This window comes from Oryzias melastigma, linkage group LG7, assembly GCF_002922805.2.
Source record: "Oryzias melastigma strain HK-1 linkage group LG7, ASM292280v2, whole genome shotgun sequence".
Lineage (NCBI taxonomy): Eukaryota > Metazoa > Chordata > Actinopteri > Beloniformes > Adrianichthyidae > Oryzias > Oryzias melastigma.
Genome location: NC_050518.1, coordinates 24,255,109 through 24,277,019, shown reverse-complemented (window position 1 = coordinate 24,277,019; position 21,911 = coordinate 24,255,109). Strand labels below are relative to the sequence as shown.

The 21,911-nt window shown below is 39.4% G+C and overlaps 1 protein-coding gene across 2 annotated transcripts; it reads right to left on the bottom strand.

Annotated features, from left to right (window-relative positions):
- Positions 1–13: 13 nt before the first annotated feature.
- On the bottom strand, positions 14–20,817 carry LOC112159268 (protein NDRG3). Of its 2 annotated transcripts, XM_024293236.2 has the most exons (17): positions 20,659–20,817; positions 15,673–15,783; positions 15,396–15,428; positions 10,992–11,097; positions 10,782–10,902; positions 9,094–9,156; positions 8,959–9,019; positions 8,763–8,849; positions 8,640–8,696; positions 8,458–8,561; positions 8,309–8,374; positions 8,189–8,240; positions 8,059–8,106; positions 6,087–6,122; positions 5,933–5,984; positions 3,709–3,747; positions 14–1,520 (listed from the first exon to the last, which is right to left on the bottom strand). In XM_024293236.2, exons 2-17 carry the CDS (start codon positions 15,727–15,729, stop codon positions 1,351–1,353), a joined length of 1,152 nt encoding a protein of 383 aa, XP_024149004.1. In that variant the 5' UTR covers positions 15,730–15,783; positions 20,659–20,817; the 3' UTR covers positions 14–1,350. The 2 variants fall into 2 exon arrangements, with proteins under 2 accessions (XP_024149004.1, XP_024149005.1); XM_024293237.2 differs by lacking the exon at positions 3,709–3,747.
- Positions 20,818–21,911: the final 1,094 nt, after the last annotated feature.

Below are 21,911 nucleotides of genomic sequence, written 5' to 3'. Positions count from 1 at the left end.
CAGAAGACTCCAGTCAAACCAGGTAATCTGCTTTATTTCATTACAAACTTGTTTACAGAGTCGATAAATCAGAACAGTACAAACTTCAGTGGAACAGAGCAGCTACCAAAGCTTAAAGTCATCAAAGGAACAGCTGTAACATCCAGACACATCACATGTTCAAGATGCAGAATCACGATGGAATGAGGTGGACTCCGCCTCCGTTGGCCCCTCTGCAGTTTACCAACTGCTCTACTGGCTGAATTTTGTCCCATCTGCTGCACCGTACACTCACTGGCTCTAAACAGGAGCTCATCTGGGATTTTCTGTTCCTTCTTTTTATGGATTTTCAGACTGCCTTGTGGGTCTCCTGATGAGGGACATGGAGGGAGCACCATGTTCTCAAAATCTAAACATAAGGAGGTCAGATGACCTCCAACCAACACAAGTAGATCTGGCTTGGAAATAGAAAAGCGATACTTCTTTTGAAAGTTTGTTAGAAATCTCATAGGAAACACAGAGTTAAAAAACAAAACCCAAAACAATGAAAACATCTTTGAACTATTTCCAAAATGTGCACATTTCTCTAAGACTTCAGAGACCCGGAAGTTTGGAGGAAAGGAGTTAAACGGTCTCAGACCCCAAACATGCAGTCAGAACACCAAATATCAAGATGCAGAGAAAGAAACCGCTGGAATCGACCTGTCAACGTAACGTTTCAGGGTTCTTTTCCTAGTAACTGTAAACACAACAACATGAGGAGAACCGCACTTCACTTTGGTCAGAAAGTGAAGCCTCTGGAGATCTGGAGCTGCAGCTCCCACACCAAAACTACAAGCAGCATGCCGTTAGCAGGTCGGATGAGGAAAACTTCTCATGCATTAAAAAAGAAGAAGGTTTAATCCTGGAATAGGATGGGATAGGAGCACAGGAGGAACGGGAACAACCAAACACGAACTGATCAGAAAAAGCAGGAAAAAAAGACCACTGCAGGTCGAGTCCACATCTCCTTCAGTTGCTGGGTTTCTGTGAGTTCAGAGCTCACTCATTTTGGATAAAATATTAACAAACGAACAAAGTTTCCTCCATATTAAACCATTCAAAAGAGAGAAAGATGTTACAAATACAAAAGGATTCTTCAAAAGCACAACTAAAGTAGAGAGAACAGCCACCACACAACTGCAAATAAATATCAACCAACTTACAGCTAAAATATCACCGTGTCAGATAGTTAAGAGTAACGAGTAAAAGAGAACAGAGTCGTCACCAAAAATCCCAAACCCTAAACTGGCTGGGGGAGGGGCTTGTTTCAGGAAGTGTTGAATCCGCGGGGTGGGGCTCCGCAGATGAAGGCAGAGGAGGGCGGAGCTCCTATGCGGTCATCTGAATGGTGTGCACCTCCGTGCGTTCGGGAGCGGCACAGCCGGCACCGTCTGGTAATGTGTTGGTGGCGCTTCGGCTCCGGACGCCGTCGGTGGAGCCCACGCTGGAGGCGGAGTGGGTCCTGGAGCGAACCAGCCGGGTCATACCAGCTGTGGGCACTGCGAGGCAACACAGACACAAGGGGGGTCAGTATGGATATCGCACACTGGACTGGAGGTCACTGTCCAATCAGCAAGCAGAGATTTGAATCACACAAGCATCCCGATTCAAATCGGATGAAAATGAGTTTCGCTCATTCCTGAGTGAACAACATGACGCTGCACAGAGCGAGATGTTTGTCTCAAAGATAGATGAAAAAAGAAGATCCAAACGTGAGGCTGCAGGGCTAAATCTAAAGATGTCTCCAGTGATGCTCAAACATTTAAATCAGGAGCGTCCAAACTCCATCAAGAGATCATTTGTAACTGCTTAAGAAAAACAAAACAAAAAAATCTGAAGCTCCCCACGAACTTTAAGGACTGCAAAGTGCAGGACTTAAAAAAATCCTAAAATATCTTAGACATGTTTACATTAAAAATGGGGTCATCTGGACTCCACAAGACAGCGCACTTAACTTTTATTTCCAAGGATTTTTTATCTTCTCTGGTGTCCGTGGCAGACACCAGAGAGGGATCATGGGAGGGATCACACATCAATATACGGGTCGGGTCATCTGGACCCCAGAAGATATCACGAGGGTTAAGTGGTGCTACTGCTTCGAACACAGCATCCTCTCCAAGAGGACTTTAACACCTGAGGCGTCGCCAAAATCTTTAACACAACTTTTTAACCGTTGACACGATCAACGTAACTCCAGCAGATTCTGAAGGAGAAAGGCGGTCTTGTTATGTATTTTTTGAGTGCTCACGGCTACGCACTAACATAGATGACAAACAGGGAACACCAGAATTTAGAAGACACTATTTTGTCCATATAAATGTAAAGGGAGGGAGAAGTCTTAGGATGTTCGAGGGTTAACTTGAATATTAGTTCGGGTCTTAAGGTTAAGTTAATTTAAAACTGTATTGATCCAATTCAAGAGTAAAACATGTAAACAAAAAATGGTTCCAGGACGCGGCTGTGTCTGCAGCTCACCACTCCCCCAGGGGATGGGTCAAATGCAAAGAGCAAATTTCACACACCTAGTCATGTGACAACTAATGGAACTTTAACTTTTGTTTCAACCACTTACAGTAAAAAAAAAAAAAAAAAAATTTCTTGTTTTTTTCAAATACTAAAATAAAAAAAGTATTTAAGTAGTAAAACAATGACTAATGAGATGCATGAATATCAGTGTAAGTGAACAGGAGCAGTGATTCATCATCTCAAATCCACTCAAGTAAAAAGTGCATAAACATCAGCGACATGGGAAGACAAATCTGAAGACTGACATCAAATTAAATCTGTGCTGCAGAGCTGGAAGATTCCTGTTTATTATATATGTCAAATCTCATTAAATATACAGTTGCAAGAAAAACTATGTGACCCAGTTTGGATTTCAGCATAAATTTGTCAAAAATATGTTTTGCTTTTCATCTAAGTCATGATTTTTTTGTGTTTTATTAGTTTAAGCAGAGTATGTTTATCTGGTGATGTGACTTAGATGACGATCAGAACATATTTTATGAAAAATTCATGCAGAAAATCAAAGTAATCCCAGTATCTGATGAAGTCCAGTCAACATATAATTTTCTAACTGATTCTTGTTAATGTTTTAAATTTAAATTTCCCCGTCAGAGCACCTGTTCTCCCATTTAGCTCTGACACTACTTCCAGAGGAGCATCAGAGACAGAAGCTCATATAATGCCGCTGCAGAACGAGGCTTTAGTGAAAAGTGTGAAGCTCCTGAGAGATGCAGACAGCTCTGCAGTCAGTTCTGCACTCCAACCATTTCTACATGACTTAAGAAGAGTTTCATATTCAGTTTTGCAGCTGCAGATCAAACTGTATAAATGAAATAAGATCTCTAACTTCAAAAGTTCTGTTGTGGCTTGTTTTAGACAGCAGACACAGAAAACAATAAAGCCGGTCATCCCTGAAGTTACAAGAGTAAAAGTCTCGGATCAGATTTGATTTGTTAACGTTTGTGTATCTGTGACTTTAGGTGAGTTCATGTCAGTGTGAGCATCACATTTATCCAGTAAACAGTTCAAAACAGAGAAGAGCAGCAGCCTGCAGAGCGAACAAAACTGAAGAACAAAACCAGGGTCAAAGAAAATGTGTGGAAAGGAAAAAAAGGCAGGCAGGATGGAAATAGATGAACATCCAGAGCAGAACGATTCAGATTATGTTAGGAGTCCAGATACCTGATTGGCTGCTGGTGTGCTTTAAACTAAGATGAGGAACTGGAAGGAGAGCAGGAAACAGGAGCAGGAAGGAGAGAGGGCAGAATGAGAAACAAAGGGACCACAAACTCACACATGGAGAAGATCCAGAGCAAAGGCATGCTGAGAATGAAGCTGCAAACTGGTACTTACAGTTACACAACAGCTAGTGAGGTGCAGGCTACAGACAAACATACAAACACACAGACAGCTTTTGACAGAACAAGGAACAGCGGGCCGAGTGACACTGATGTCATCATGGTCACCTTAAGTCTCCAAAAAATTCAAGATGTTATTTAACACCTCCAGACCCGCAGGTGTGTCTTGCATTTCACTTGAGGCTTGTGTAGCCACCTCAAGGAGAGTCATGAACATGGAATGTACCATTGTTGTGCATGTGGTAAGTTCATATTAAAATATCTGTAAGGATAATAATAAATTACACGCTCTTATGACCCTTACACCCCACTCTAGTCGTTAGAAAGGTGTGAGTACTGCTCCTTACTGGCCACAAATGATGCACACACTGTGTGCAGGTGATACATAAGTGCCTGTAGGATGTCCATAAAAACCACACTCTGATTGTTTAATTTCCTGATTTGTAACAGTAACACTTATTATATGAATCTAACAGGCTCCCTGTGAAATCCACACAATTTGGGTTGATAAAATAAAAAATCTGTACAATACCCCTGTGTCTCACCCTACTTACCCTAACCTGACGTGTTGTACAAGTGTTTGCTACAACCCGTTGCACGTAGCATACCCGCTGTACAGGCTCACCGAGCGGTCTACGACCTTGATATTTTGTACAGGTTTGCCCATTTCAAAGTAAGGACAGTTGTGACTAATGCTTTAGGACTATTGCAAAAAAGTGGAGAATAAAAGCATTGTAGATTTAAGCTGATCAGTTTAAAAATTCGCCCATTGAAATGAATGTAGATGGACAATAAAGTTAACTCCGTAGCCATCTATCCACAGTACAGATATCGCCTGTTTTCACCTTTTTGGGACCAGACGACATTTAGTAAGCAGTGATTGGTCCGAAAATCTGTCAAACGCTCAGAAGGTTTGAGGTGGAGCCAGCAGGCACCACGTGCTCTTATTGAGGCATCTGATTTAACCAGTTTATAACTTGAAAAAAACAGCGATAAAAAAAAATATAATGAAAAAAAAAAAAAAAATCGGTTTAGTAAGAAAATGTTAAAAAGAGGCACCAGAGAAGGAATGGTTATTCTGAAAAACAGAATGACTGAGTAATAGCCGTTTATTTCTCAACAGAACTCTATGGGATTTTGGCTTTCTGGCTTCTATTTGGAACGCGAGGAGGGAGAGGATGATAGGTCCAGCTCTCTCTATATACTGTCTATGATTGGGCCTTTAAGGACTGTAAAAGATGTTATTTCTATGCTCCCAGTCCTTTTGGTCCAGTCTTCACTTGGGATGAACTTTCTCATCACATTGTGACCCTGTGAGGGGACCTCTAGTTTCCCATATGTACTTTGGATTAATTTAGCTCTTATTTTTCACATTTAACCTTCACTCATGCCCTTCAAACTGATTTCACCTGGATTCTGTTATCAAACTTTAGGGAGAGAACTAAAGATGTGTACTTCAGTATAAGTACTAGTTAAAATAGTACTCAAAAACAAGTGAACATACTGGTGATTAAAATGTTATCAAGGAAATAAAAAAAGTACTGTTCCCAAATAATTTTGTGAGAATCAATCAGGAGACAATTTAAACATTTAATCTTTCTTCATCTCTTCTTAAAAAATGTCACGAAAAGAATTATTCTGTTTTTAATCATATTATATATACAAATAAAGTCAAAAAATACTTGTTTAGTTTAGAGATGATAGTAACAAACTACGCAAAAATATATTCACTCTGTTCTTTTCTTTTTCTGATAGCTTAACAAAAACTCAAATCACTGAAGATTTTCCGAATGTTTAGCTTCTAGAAAGTTCCCTCTGTCCCCTTTTTGCTACCGTTGTTTCAAAGAGTTGGTGTTTAGGAAGTGTGTGTGGAGGCATAGAGAGTGAACCAATGATAAACGAAAAAAGAAAAACCTCTCTAAGTGCAGATCTCTAAATAGCAAATCAAATATGACAATGAAGTTTGTCCCACTGGAGGCTAAATAAAAAGAAGGTCAGATCAATGCTGTTAGTGCATTAACTGTAATGGCTTATCTGCAGATACTCACTGTAGCCCATTCCCTGCACAAAGTACTTGAAAGCCTCTGCTAGCTTTCCAGGCTAAAAGAGAAGAAAACATATTTAATATTAAGGACCATTTTAAAATGGATGAAAGAACTTCCCACTGCTGGGATGAAAGATTCCCATCTGCTCAGGACTCACCTGAACAACCTGAGGAAGTCCTCCACAGTCTGCCATCTAGTGGAAAGACAGAGCATAGCACTGAAAATCTCCAAATTCTTTACAATTAATAGAAAAGCAGCTCAACTATTATCAGACGAGTGGTTCCTGTTTTCAGTGTGTACTGCAGCTGATCTACCAAGAAGATGAAGCAGCCAGTCCACTGTTTCCTAACAGGAAGGTTTACATTGGAACTCCTCTTCGTCCACCAATGACAATGTTTAGTTTGTAATGTAAAGTTTCCCTCCGATCATCTCTTGATCTATTTTAAAAGCTTACCCAGTTGTCTTTTAATTACAGATGTGCTCATAAATTTACATATCCTAGAAAATATAATGACTTCTTGGTCATTTTTAATGGAATATGAATGATAACAAAAACTATTCTTCCATTCATAGTTCATAGTTAGTGGTTGGGTGAAGCAATTCACTGTCAAAAAATGTAGTTTATCCTTTTAAAATCATAATGACAACAGAAACTTCCCAAATGACCCTGTTCAAAAGTTAACATGTCCTGATGACTTTGTTCTGAAAACATGCACACAAGCTGATACATCAGGGTTTGAATGGGATCTAAAAGTAACCACCCTCACCTGTAAATCGTTTACCTGTAATCAATGAGTGTGCACTAAAGATCTTGGAGTTTCATGACTCACAACAAACCATTGCATCCTTCATCCCGTGCTGCATTGAGATTTCTGGATCCTGAGTCATGGGGAAACCTGAAGAGCTGTCAAAAGATCTATGGGAAAAGGTAACTGAAGTGTACAAAACAGGAAAGAGATAAAAGAAGATATCCAGGAACTGAGAGTGCCAATCAGCTCTGTTCAAACTTTGATCAAGAAGTGGAAAGTGAGGAGTTTTGTTGAAACCAAACCACAAACTTTCTGCCAAAACTGCCAGAAAAAATGCAACTGTAAATAACTTCAGCGGTGATCCAGAACTCTGAAAAACTGGTGTGGATGTTTCAAGATATAGAATAAGGAGGCCCCTGAAGAAAAATGGACGAGGTCGAGTCACCAGAAAAACTTTTTTTTTTTTTTTAAGTAAAATAGCTTGCTAACAATACACCAAACAGCTCAGAGGCAAACCTCCAAACTTCTGGACCAAGTCATTTAGAGTGATAAGACCAAGATTGAACTTTTTGTCCACAGCCATAAACATTTGGCATATAAATAACACTATTCCTACTGTGAAACACGAATTCGGATCGCTGATGGTTTGTGGATGTGTGGACTACAAAGGGAGGAAACAAACATTACCAGAAGATACTGGAGGAAAACTGTCACTCTTCAGCTCAGAGGGGATGCACATAAGACACACTTGGACATTTCAACATGAAAACGATCAAAAACACAAGACCAACTGTCATTGGTTCCAACAGAATTAGGGGAAGGTTCTGGAGTGTCCGTCTCAGTCTCCTCATTTCAAGATTACTGAACCACTCCGGGGAGATCTCAAACGGGCAGTTTAAGCAAGACAGGCCAAGAATTTAAATGAATTTGAGGTTTTCTGTCAAGAAGAATGGTCTGCTTTACCATTAGAGACAAAGAACCTCATCCACAACGACCATACGAGACTTCAGGCTGTTATTGATGTCACAAAATACATGAAGGACTGGGGTGTGTAAGGTTTGATTGAGATCATTCGGGGAGTTTCTGTTGTCATTTTGATTTAAAAAAAGTTAATACTGTTGTTCAACAATACATTTCTCAATCCAACCACTAATCATGAGTAGAAAATAAGTTTTTGTGTTTTCATTCATTTTCTCAGAAAAATAGTCAAGGACTCAAATTCTTCCAGGTTATGTAAACTTATGAACACAACTGTATATGTCTTCAATCATCAGAAAAACACCAAAAACATGATTTTTTTTTAAATCAGATTTGTTCTCAGTGACAGATCACAGTTTACTTCAAACGGCTCAGCTGTGTGTGGGAGGGGCAAACTGTTACCTTAAGTAAGGTGGTCTTGGTAGGATTCATTCTAGAGTTACACTCCACCTGTAGGACAACAAACACACACACACTGCCTTCAACACAACGTGACATATTATGTTGTCATGGAAATGAAACGGGCACTCACCACAACATCGACTGCAGGTGATGTGTCCCCAACCACCAGCAGAGCGGGACACCTGAGAAACGAGCAGTGAGCTCCAGCGGACGAGTCACATGATCAGAATCAGCGGACAGAGCAACATACCTGAGGGTGATGACGGTGTTTTCATTGAGACCGGCTACAGGCCGCTCCATCTGCAGCTCCGTCCGGCTAACACAAACAGAAACAGACTTTTATTCCTGCTGTGGACCTCAATCATCTCAATGTGCTGATCTGAGCCCGCCGAGGTCCACCTGTCATAGCTGTTGTAGAACATGGCCAGGTTCTCCTGGGGGATGTCCTGAGAGATGTGGAGTCGGTATGTCTGGATGATCTCCTTGTTCTCTGTTAACTCGTCCTGTACACAGACGGTAAACACCAGGTGAACGCTGAAGCATGAACCTGACGGACTCTATGAATATTGTTGAGTCTTTACAGTGCTGAAGTGGTGTCCCATGATGATGTCCACCAGGTTGCTCGTCCAGCCGCTCAACTGCACAACAAATCTGCTTTTAATGACACCTCACCACACTTTGATCACATACGCAGTGAGAGTTACCTTGGAGGCGGCCCAGTCCACCCACCCTTTGGCACACGGGTCCACGTTGATCAGAACTAAACCCTCTACTAAACTGGGCTCATTCAGCTGGAAGACGACAGCAAAGTTTAGCCAAGGAGGAGAAACGTGACGGGTCAGATCAGAAGGATGGAGAAGTACAACAGAAAAGTGATCTACTGTGTCATTGTTTACTCACAGCCAGTCTGGTGAGGATGTACGCTCCAGCCCCAACTCCAATACCGATCACGCTCTTTATCCTGACGACACAAACTCACATCAGAGGAGCTGCTGATGGACACTCGCTTTGAAAAGCAGAGCCAAGCAGACTTACTGAAGCTGTGTCAGGACGGACGGCAGCATCTCAGCCAGCTCATCCATGGTGGGATACTGATACCTGCACACACATCCATGAGGCGTCACTTCACACCTTTAGTGTGTGTTACTACCTAAAGTCTGATGCTTATCTGCATGTCTCTCATTTAGAACAAGAGAGTGGAATTTTCCCCTTAACCTTTTAAGCCCTATAAACTCATTTTCTCTGTAGACAAATATAAAGACAAACATTTGATTCAGTCACAGTGGAAAATCCTTTATTTTAGGTTATAACCCGTTAAGAGTTTAAGGTGGGGGTGGGCAAACTCTATGACCTTTGAGCCACAAAAGGGTCAAAAAATTGACAGAAAGACCAGACTAGGAGTAAATCTGTGGAATGTTCTGGTAATCCTTCTCTTAAGAGAAAAAAATAACAAGGAATCTGGGTGAAAACAAGCCTTATTTATTTATATTCATAAATAAATTGATCAATATCAATTGAGATATATATATATATATATATATATATATATATATATATATAATTTGATATATACATGTATTAAAATGGAACATTTTAGAGTTTTTATTGCAAAACTGTGGCTTTTTATTCTCATTTTAGTCCCAATTGTACTGATGAGTTGAAGTCCCAGAAGTAAAAATGCAAACTTAGAGAAAGGTTGAGTTTGTTGTTATTGGAAAAATGACTGTCCTATTCATAAATCACACATGAACATCAAAAAAATTACAAGTCTTCCAAACCACATGGATGAGGAATCACTTTCTGCACCTAAACAAAAGTCAGAAACAATGGCCACAGACATCTCAAGAAAAACAAAACATTAAGTATTATTATTATTAAGTCAATGTAATTTACTCCAGTTTGGCGAGCCAGATTAAATAGTTAAACGGGCCGCATGTGGCCTCTGGGTCGTAGTCTGGCCACCCCTGGTTTAAGGGGTTAAAAGAGGTGAGTTTGTCCAGTTTATGTTCTTTGGTTGCTTCTTTTGTGAACTTAGACATAATAGAACATTCTGATCACTAAGTTCTCACTGGAAACTGTTTTGATCTGAGCAAACTGAGCGGAAATTACTTTTACTGTCTTTATTAATTATTATTTAATTATTATTATCAACTTTACAAGCCGATATGTTTGTGCTTTATTCAAAACAGTGTTTTCTCTGAACAAGAAACAAACAGTTAAAGCATGTTATAACCTAAGTAACACATTACAATTACACTTCAGTAAGAAAGAACCTGAATAATTATTTTAAAGCCATATTACATAAAATGCACAGATAAGATTTTAAATTAATACATTTTTTAAACTACTGCTTAGGTAACATTTAAGATTAGATTTTTTTAATAATAAATCCTATAAGAAATACTAAAATGAGCAGATAGTTTATTAGGAGAAATTTGAACAATTCTTTAAATGAAGGGATAATTTTATTTGCATGAAATCATTTATTGAATGCCTGCGATGAGAGTTCTTTCACATTTCCTGTGACCTCTGTGACCTTATTCTCATTTCAGTGTCGGTGGTGTTGTCAGTTGTGTGATTCACAATCGATGCTTCGATAACAACAATTGGACCCCACAAGAGAAAGACCATGAATTTTTCAAAGTAAGGCAGTATGTTGTGGCTGACGTTTCTGACCGGCAGTAGTTTGTCAGCACATGTGTGTTTCTGTGTTTGCTTGTTACCCTGTGGGGAAAACGGGGGCATTTTCCTGCTGTCCTGGAGCATCCACGTGCAGCACTGAGAAATGCTGTGTGACTTCCAGCATGTCTTCATAGTTAAACAGGCTATTGAAACAAGATTTATCTGCACACACAGAAACACAATAACCAGTCAAAATAATAACAGACTGTTATAACAACAGATGCATCTATTTAGTGCATGTGTTTACTGACGGTTGAGTCCAATGTCATGGTAAGTGAGGATTGTAGGTCGGTTGCCCTTGGCAACGCCTCTCATGGTAACATGAAGCACACCGTGGGCCGTCTCCACATCGTGTTCCTGAGCAACAGACAACAGACATCTTCATGTTGCTATCAGCAACACCGACAAGAGGCAGTGGAGGGAAAAAGACTCAAAGTCTCTGGGTTGAAAGGATCTCAAACTAAAGTGATTGCTCACGCGAGAGCAGTTTCTCTCTTCTGACTAAAATAAAAACAAATCCTCATAACTCTGGGAACCTTCAGTAAACATAGAGCAGAAATCCAACATTTACACAGTGACCTGAGGGATCACTTCAGGAGATGATCCCTTAGATCAGTGGGCTGCAGACAATACCATTATGGATCATTTGTTACCAGGCCACAGACCAAAAAAAAAAATATATTATTTTCGTTTTTTTTATCTTCTTATTTTGAAGGAAGTTTTATTTTGTAAAACTACCGGATTCTGTCCATCACAACCGTCTGTAACTTACTCTGCACATTGTTTTCGTCTGAAAGGGGCACTACCATGAAAATTCTACTTTTTGAGGTTTTAAGTGCATTTTACTGTTCATTCCTTACTATAAAGAACCCCAAAGTGGTATTTTGATCCGTTAATGCATTTAAGAGTAATCCTGTAAAAACCTGCGCTCTCTGCAGCAGCCCCTCCCATACCCAGGAAAACGAGCGGGTGGAAACATGCTGACGTAAGTACAATGCCAACCACTCCCTCCAGGAAGAGTCTGCTCTGCCAGCTCCGCCCCCAGACTCAACCAACTCAGTTTCTCCACTGAGCCAGTGAGGATCAGCAAAAAACTTTAATTTTAGATGCAGAATACCGTATATCTTCCAGTTGTGTCTTGTCTAAATTCCAGCTCAAACAGGTGTTTGTTACTTTACATGCGTCGCTCCTTTGAGACGACCTCTATATCACATTTTAATGGGTCAAAAATTTGAACCAGCTGCAAATATTTTACAGAAATTGAAGACTTAATGAAATAAAGTTTCTGATTGTAAAAACCCGTGAAAGGCACATTTGCACATTTTCGTACAGCAAAGCTGAGTTAGGAAAGTACTTGTTATAAGACTAAAGCAAAAATACAGTAGTCATTTGTGTTAAAGAGAAATACTCAATGAATGAAAATTCAATTAAAATAAAAATCTGATTAATCTTTTTTCCCTAAAAGTTAATCTGAGCCTGCTTTTTCAGTGTTATAATGACATTCTATGTTGCTTTTTATTGAATTTTTACTAATCAGAAACAACTCCAACAAATCAACTACTTTGTTCATTGAATGTCCATCAGGAAAATATCTACAGACAGTTTAAATTTGTCTTTTTAAACAAATTTTGAAGTTGTAGTAAACCAGCAGCCTAAAAAAGCTTAAAGCCAACTTCAGCCAAACTCAGACTGGTATCTGAAAATATTGTCAGACATTATAGCTGCTCTGTGGGTTGGAGACCACAGGGTTCGGTCATTTCTTTCAGAAATAACCACGTGGAATAACTCAACAGCAGAGAAGGGTTTTTGCTCCGAAGGTCTTCTCACAAACTTGCAGACACTTGAATGGCTTCATATGTTTATAAGAGGAGGGGTTGTTAGGTAATCTCATTACAGAGTCGGCCACGGCAATCCCATTAGTGGATCATCAGCCCTGCTGCTCACTCATTACAGCAACAAAACACTCAACAACTCTGCTGACACTTCAGTACAAGTGACATCTTTAAAATCCTGAGGGAAATCAAAAATAACACTGTAAAAACGGAACCTCAACTTGTGACATGCTGTTTATTAAGTTTTATCAAGTGTTAGTCACAGATGTTATACAAATCTATGCATTTTGCAGCAGTGCGTGTGGTACAGAAGCGTCCAGAGACATGACAGAAACTGATTTCAAAACAAATAAAACCTTGATAAGTTTCAGCTTCCAGAGGCAAACTAACTAAGAAGCTGCAAATAGCCTGTAAAGCATGACTCAGGAGGGGTAACACACAATCACTCACCACCCCAACTCCTAAAGAACAGGAAATCTGATGCAAATCCAGAGAGTCACTCATCCTTGAACGGTAAAAGAAAGACGAGGAGAATCACGCTCTAAGGTTTTCACGTGCACCAGCAGAAGAATACGCCTTAGATAGAAGGAAGAGCAGCTGAAGACCGCTGCTGCCCTCAAGCATGGCCGCAGTGAGGGATGACAGAAACGGAGAGGGTGTATGACTGGGTCAAGAATAATCTGTATTCATTGGCTGGGAGGTAGAAGATCTTAATGTCTTAACAACAAACCGGGTGTTGCATTTTGTCTCTCCCATCTTCTTTGACTTTAACCTGTGTTCTTTCTTTCCCTCCACTCCTCTACAGTCTGTTAATATAGTTTTTTTTTATATATTTTAAAATGACAGAATAAGAATATCAGCATTTCTGATCCGTGAAGAAGAAACCGGTTCCAGCTGTTACTCTATATGCTTCCAGATAAACACACGTGCAATCGTATCCCTCATTCACAGCTCACAGCTGCTTACAGCTGAACTGTGAATCTATTTAACTTGTAGGAGGACACTTAGAGAAAACCTATGAAGTGAAATGAAGAAAATAAATCCACACAAAAAATCCAGCGAGGATCTGAACTATTGGCTGTAAAGTGATTCGGTAAAAGTAGCAACATTAAAGTTTCCAGAAGAAAAAGTGGATTTCGTGACCATTACTTTTACATTCTAAATTCCCTCACCAGTTGTTCCTCCTCCTGTCACTGCTGTTGAGTGACACAGGGGCGACTGACCGCAAACAAAACGTCAGTATTGACATGTGACGTACAGCCGTTCTTGTTGGAGGCCAACCTTTTCATTTAGCCTGCACAGGCTGGCAGGACAAATCAATCTGAAATGAGCAGAAAATTGGTTTTGGTCTGTCCCGGAAAACACCAGAGCAGACATTCAGAGGCTCCGGAGTTCGACTGTCTGCTGGTCATTAATATTTTATGAGCACAGGTGTATGCAGCATTTCACGCAGCCCATATAGCATAACACTGCTGAGCACGGACTGTGAGGCAAACCGAAAGGACGGTGCAAAAAATAAACCCATGCTAAAAATAGGTCATGATCATAGGAACAAAATAAGTGTAGAAAAATAACGGTAATGGGCCAATGCTGGGAGAGTGGGAGCTCTCAACAAAGAAAAAGCTGCAGATGGAAAACAAAGAAAAACGTGTTTTTTCCCGTGTGACTCCAACAAGTCTGTTTCCCAACTGTCTTTTTTCTCTCTCTTTCTGTCTGTTCTTGAGTAACGCCAGTTTATTATAATCCATGAGGAGGCTAAAGCCTTCAACATATAAACGCGTATAAAGGTCCCATACAGGTTATGCAGGTTTTTTGGGTTGTTCTAGCCCATAGAGGGTCGTCAAGAGGAGGGGCTGCATCTTAAAGGGAGAGGTGTGTTACGCAGCTTCTTTGAGGCTCGTGCGGCCACCTTAAGGAACCTTATGAAAATGGAAAGTACCATTGTTGTTCGTGTGGTAAGTGTCTAATAAAGTATTTGTAAGGATAATGTTAGTTACATTTAATTTTCTTTCTTGTCTCTAGCAGCAGGAATGTTTTAATATTTTAATGTTATTAAAGTTAAACATATTTTGTCACAGTTTTGTCGCGGTGGGGGAACATTTTTCCTCCTCTAAAAGGGGGAAAAAGTTTGAGAACCACTGGTCTAACACACTGATATTTTGTGCCCCATGGAGCTTTGTCCACATACATGTTTACAACACAGAGTGAGGCCTATAGTAACCTCAATATTCTCCTCATCAGCTCTTCACCAACCAAACTTCCTCAGAGTCATCCTGATATCTGGTACGTCTTCTAGTAGTTGCAAAGGTTTGCCTGTATTCATAACTACACAAGTTATACCCATCGGATCCACACAACATCTTTACTGCTTCTCTCGAGGCTTTGCCTCTAAGATTTGTGTCAATAAATCCAAACCCTTAAATTCAGATTAACAGTTGACATTGTCTCCATTCCTGCAAAGTTCCTGACTCTATTAAAGTGTACATGTGGATCTGTTGATCCTAACCCAACGTTATTATAATGACCTATGAGTACTACGTGTACTTATAGCAGTTACGCGGCCACTTTAATCTTATATTTGAGGTTTTTTTCCAAGAAATCCAAAACTAACAAAGAATAACAACAGAATTATCAATACACAGACATATCAAACTCAGAATAATTAGTCCTGAGACTGATTGAAACATACATACATATACACTTGTAAATAATTCAATTGTTAATCTTAGTTATAGTAAATAGACACATTAATTCGTATTAATACAGAACATGACACAAAGATTTTTTTTTTGCTGCATTTGTGGATGTTGGTGCAAAACCTACCTGACAATCAAAGTCCTGGAGGTTTCTCCCATTCTAAAAGAAAGCAGAGAAAGTATTTCACTCATCTTATTACAGAAATCTTTCACATTTTTGTATAATATCCAAACTGTGGAAATATAAATGCAGCCAATATAGCATGGGAAAATCACATTTAAAGAGGAAAGCATAAACACTCGAATAAAAAAAAAAGAAAAAGAAATGTGTCTGTGATGTAAGTCTGGGACATTTAGCAGATTTGTTAACATGTAAACATAATTGGGATGGGGAAAACCCTCACCTGTCCCGTCAGCAGGGGTTTGATCTCAGTCAGCTGAACATCATGAAGCTCCTCCATAATGGGTTTGGTTTTGTCACAAATCAACAAAGACGATGATGACGATGAAGATCTCTGAGACAGAATAAAAAAAAAATCTTAATGAAATAATAATAAACAATAGTTTACTTTATGCAAAAATAATACAGTTAGTAGAGTTTAACCATAAAGGAACTAGTGAAATAAACCTTACATTTTTGGTTGCCATTAAAAGACAATACTAAAGGCATTTATGAAACAACGGAGCTAACTCTAGTTCAAAACCAGTTCAACGTAAACCAACCAAGCAACCGAGAGCGGACAGAATGAGGACACCTCATGCACACGTCCCTGAACACCGGTTACACAGGTAATGTCATGGAAAGAAAAGAAACACAGGCTCTGTTTTAAAGTACGGATAGGATGCACCGGGTGTTATCCAATCACATGTGGACAGATCCAAGCGCATCAGCTTACAGCCAGCATCTAAGGCGACGTCTGTGCACTAAAACACATCTGCACATTATGTTTCAACTCAGACTGGGTGGAGCTGCGACGGCATCACAATTCAAATTTTCTCCAGGGAAATATAAATTTATGACATATCATTATATTTTCAAAGGCACACTCTTAAAAAGTACACCTCAGTATGTTCTTTTTTTCTAGTTTCATCTATTTTTGAGCAGCTCTCCTATAAAAGAAATTAATTGAAAAATCTAAAACAAACTGCTAAAAAAAAAGTGTACTTGTTTTTCTTTTGTCTATTTTTGCTGAACAGGAACATTTAACTGCCAGTCTCTAAAACGGGGGATGATTTCACACCTGTTCTCCAAAAATATCAAAGCTGCAATTGTCACATTTGTCATCAATGCCGTACTGAAGTTCAAACTTGCACCTGCAACCATTTCATTTGCTAAAATGTTTCCATTCATATTCAAATATGTATAAATGCTGCATATTTGATGTTTTTTAACACATAAATTTAGCATAAATTAAAGTCTCTCTAAATAGCTTTCTTCAGTCCGCCAAACACTTTGAATAGTTTTTCTGCAAGTCCTCAGTAAGCATGGTAACCCTTGTGCTATCCCAGGCATGTTTACATTAAAAATGGGGTCATTTGGACCCAAAGAGACAGCGCACTGAACTTTTTTTTCCCCAAAGATTTTTTATCTTTACTGGTGTCTGTGGTAGACATAAAACCGTCTACCTTTGCCACAGGAGGGATCACACATCAATATTAGGATCGGGTCATCTGGACCCCATAAGATACCACAAGGGTTAGGAAAATGGAACAAGAAAGATGAGAATTGCTAGAATTTCCAGGTGTGTTTGAGTTTTCTGTGGAAAAGTGCTTTTATTGATTTTCAGACCTCTGGATCTTTGAGAAAAGGTACTCCCTGAAAGTGATGGATTTTTAAAAAACAAAAATAATTTCCCATAAAGCAGGAAAACTAGTAAGTGTGTGTGTCATTGTGTTAGTGTGTGAGTGGGCAGTTTCAGCAGAGTGGTTTGGTTGGATGTTCACTTTCCTGTGGGCATCCTGGCTCGGATCTGTCTTCTGTTGTGAGCATTAATAACATGGTGATGCAACAAAATTTACTCACACTGATAAACAATCATCTTTACATGGAAAATAGTAAAAATGATCTGAGGTTAGTAAAAAAGTAATGTGAAAAGAATTTTATTCGTCAACAAAAACTGATATTATGTTGAGATTTCCCTTTTTTATTCTTAGACATGAAAAGTTAAAAAAATAAATCAAATTTAAAAATTTTCTTTACAAACCTAATTTTTTAATGAAGGTAAAAACATTAGAATGTCTTCTGCTACACCAGCTGATGTATTCTTATCCTTGCTTTAACAGTTTCATAGCTATAACCAAACAGTGACCATCCTGGCAAACCTCTCACTTCTTTAGTTAAGAACACAAGAGTGTTAAGGTAAAGACATCTGTCCAAAGCACATGGTGGTGGAAGAAGCTGGAAGTTTGCTGGTTGCAGGAAACACAGAAATAGAAAGTGACATGCGAGCGCAGGTCACAGGGCCTCATGCCTGCATGGGCAGTCACAGCTGATCAGCAGCAGTTTACCCCCCAGGGCTAATGTGCACACAATGACACAGACAAACACAGACAGACATAAATATATCCACATTACAGACACATGTTGAATGCAGGTTTAGAGGGACACATCTGTGTTCTGTTGATGTCGCCTACTTTCTTTACTTCTAGAAAACAATAAATGGTGGGGTATTTAAATAAAAGTACTGAAATTAAATGCAAGTTTGAGATCAACATGCAGTCATTACAAGAACAAGAGACAAGTCCACATTCCAACTAAGAGAGGCGCTCTGATCTTATCAAGACATTATCCATCCGTTAGCTTTAACCTATCTAGCCCTTAGAATAAAGGCTTGATAGATGCTTTTGAAAAACTTCCAAGAGGATTAGGGTAAGCACATGTCGACCAAGGTCAACAGTGACCTTCAGGATGGGTGGGTGTGTCAGGAACTCACAGACGTTGAATGCTTAACAGCTGATTAGCCTCAAACTCAATAGTGTTTAAGTAGAACTGATGGAGATTTAAGAAAAACCCCAAAAATATCTTCAAAAACAAAAAACATTGAGCTTTATTAGCTACTGTTACATTCGCTAGTTTAGAATTTAGCCTTCTTAATAGTACTGTTTAATGTTTTCAGCTAACATTCCTTTAGTTTGTCAAGTATTTGTCTTTTCAGGTGGCTGTGGTGCAGAAGTAGAGCGGTTGACCTCTGATTGGAGGACAGCAAGTTCAGTTCCCACCCTGCCCACCTATGTGTTAAAGCGTCCTTGGGCAATACACTGAACGTCAAACTGGTCCTGGTGGTTATAGGTTGATGCCAGTGTTTGGCAGCAGAGCCACTTTCAGTGTGAATGTGTGTGTGAAGGTGAAATGGTCAGTAACCGTAAAGTAGTGCTGCCACAAACGATTATTTTAATAGTCGACGAATCACTGATTATTTTTTCCTATTAGTCGACTAATCGGGTCATGCACAAAATGAAAGTAGTGCACACATCTTAACCATCATTAGCTTTAAACTAACTAAAAATAAAGACATTTCTGATGGTAGTTTATTAAACTTTTAATGAATCGTGCAGCCTCTGTCCTTCATTAGTTTCTGCTATTAAAACAAGATTAAATCAAATTAGGTCGCATCTAAAACAAGAATCTATTTTTCACAAAAGATAAAGTTTTGGTCTCACTGACTCCAATATAAAAAGTGCAGTTTTTGGTGCTGAACGTTCACAACTTTGTCCAACTTTACTACACTCTGACTCCATATCACATAAAGTAACAACTAATTGACTATTAAAACAGTCAATTAGTCAACTAATCGTGCCAGCCCTACTGTAAAGCACTTGGTCCTTCAAAGAAAGTAGTAAAGACCTATATAAGTATAGAACACTGACCATTTCTTAAATAGCATTCTTCAACTAATTTATATTAAAAGATGACTTAGCCAATTTAGTACTTAGCCTTTAAATTAGTTTTTTTTTTTTTATGGTAATTTAGCCTATTTAGACTAAGGGTATATTCACACTGGAAAAGTCTGTTGGTCTAAACTAAGTCCATTTAATATGGTCCGGATCAACTCCTGAACCTTGCGCTTGGTCTGTATTCAGACTGCCTTTTAACTGCCTAGCTTAGGTGCCTGAGAAGAGACGGCATTGACTGCGGTCAAATGAGCCACCGTTCACATTTCTGTGGTCAAATCAGCATCACTGGATTTTTTGTGTGAGTTTCATCCAATACTTACGGTAGCAGGACTGAGAACGCTGGAAAATCTCCACCAGACTCAACGGAGCTTCTTGATGTGACCACGGAAATGTGAACGGCGGCTCATTTGACCACAGTTGGAAAGGATTGTAAGAACTCTGAGAAACCAATGATTGAGTGTATTGATCACAGCAACGTCAATAAACATTGGAGAATTAGCTAAAAGAGTCTTTGGTGAACTGGAAGGAGAAAGAATCAGGATTTTGGAGGAAGTTCAGTCCATGAAGATCTTCACTTCCTCGTCTGAGACAACAAGATCAAAATGATACAGCTGGACATTACCGATACTGCTTGACATTTTTATGTAGCAGTGGTGAAGATTTACACTAGCAAGACACAGCCATAATAATCAGTATCAATATAAAAAGCCACACCCCCTCAGAGGAGATTTTGCAACAGAAGCTTCAGATCAACATGAGAAATGGATTCTTATGACATTTAGGTTGTGGGATTTTGGTTAAAAATGTCATATTTATCATTAAAACACTACCGGGAAATAAAAAAAAATGTCATAGGAGGACTTTAAGCAAAAAAAATTTGTCCATTCTGAATTCACCCTAACTTTTTGTTTGTTCCGAATGACTTAGCACCTAAGATTTTTTATGCTTTTGTCTTTTCTTGAGATTTTTCATTATGTTAAACCCACGCCTGTCTAGATGTCATCTAGATGTAAGGGAACCTTCAAGTTCATGGTACTAGAGTTTGTAAATGTTTAGTGTGAATGGTAAAAAGCTCACTTTCTTCAGACATGGGTTACTATTCGTGTTACTGAGAAAAGCCCTTAAAGACAATCAAACAGACTAAGAGCAGGCTGATCTGAATGTAGTCATGTTCCAGCTCAGCTGTCCGCCCACACGCGCGCGCGCGATCCCAACAAGACTGTTATTAAGCCCAATGAACACGTTCGGACGGAAACGGGACCTCTGTTCAGACAGACAGCTCTAGCTGCGACCGTAACCATGGGAAACGCGTTTTTTTTCCCTCTGGCACGAACACACCTGTAGCCACACGCCAACGTCATGACAGTGAAAAAAGAGACGACCCGGTCCACCGACGACGGACCGGTCCGTCCAACGCGACGGGCTCGGCAGCGACTGTTAGCGGGCTAACAGGCTAACAAGCACCGAAAGCGAACGCGCACAACAGTTCGACTCACCTTGAAGTGGCGGCCCCGGACACAAGCTGGCTACTCTCTTCAACCCACCGGTTCACAGGGTTAAGGCACAACCGTTGGAGCTGCGCGCGAGCTCCTCTCACGTCCTCCCGAGCACTGTCTGGCTCACGCGGACCGTCCGGGGCGGAGCTACGTCAACGTAAACAGTAGGTCACGAGGTCAATGGAATCTTTGCTGATTTATCCGTGTTAACTAGCATATATTAACTTTAATAATCAAATGTTGTAAAAATTAAATAAATGTAAGGTTTAAAAATAAGCAGGAGGATTTATTTATTTATTTATCCTTAAAAACGTGAATAAAGCTTGTTCATAAGCACATTTTTTGTGCTCTCTGATCTTTCTAATATTGTGTCCTTTATATTGTGTCTACAAGTAAAGTACTGATACAACTAAAGCAAATGACCTTTAAACAACTGCAAATCTGAAAGACTTACTGGATTGTTTTTACTGATAACACTCCTGACAGGTGCAGGACCTATGAAAAAACTCTATATTATTATATTAAACTACTCACAATAAGTTAGGGATAATGTTATTGACATCAGTGCTCTTCCTATTTGGTCAGAAACTAATGAAATATATATATATATTATTTGATATTACTAACAATTAATGAGAAAAAACAATATTTATTATCTGAAAACTTAAGACAATAAAAAAGATAACCCCAAATAACAAAAACGACCATATGATTGGCTCAGGTCAGAGGTCATTGCCATACCATAAGAATCATTCCGACTTCCTTGAGTCGAGTTGTGACAACTCTGGTATGATTTAGTGCAGCATAATCATCCATGCTTCTATGATCTCTGTGAGGTAAGAACCTACAGTGAATGGGTCATCTGTAATAAACAAATTGATTTTAACTGGTGTTGCCTGTGGGGACTGTTGTACCTCCTCCATCAGTGAACAGGACGGTAGACCGTTGTTGCATTATTCAGGTCACGTGGTGTTTATCTCTCCTACCAACATTCACTGTTATATCCTAGTGTCAGTGGAGTCACCTGCGACCATAGACTGTAAATAAAGATGGACAAACCAAGTGTGATGTCACCCATACAAAATGCCTTACCTCCAGCTCCAGCGAAATGAAGTTAATTTAGTTGTCATTTTTCCACATTACGTGGATTTTAAACAGATTTGGTTAAAAGCTCTGAATTTTAACATCATTTAAAGCCAAAAATGTCATTTATTTGACACTTTGGTTACAATGACCTTTTAAATCAGAAACTG

What these genes read in the sequence shown, in the direction of transcription:
- LOC112159268 (XM_024293236.2), bottom strand. Translation starts at nt 15,729, where the DNA reads ATGGAGGAGCTTCATGATGTTCAGCTGACTGAGATCAAACCCCTGCTG. An exon ending in TGTGCAGGGAATGGGCTACA is followed by an intron (nt 3,748 to 5,932) that starts GTGAGTATCTGC and finishes CTCTCCTTCCAG; the next exon opens with TTCCTCATCTTAGTTTAAAG. An exon ending in GCACACCAGCAGCCAATCAG is followed by an intron (nt 1,521 to 3,708) that starts GTATCTGGACTC and finishes GTTGCCTCGCAG; the next exon opens with TGCCCACAGCTGGTATGACC.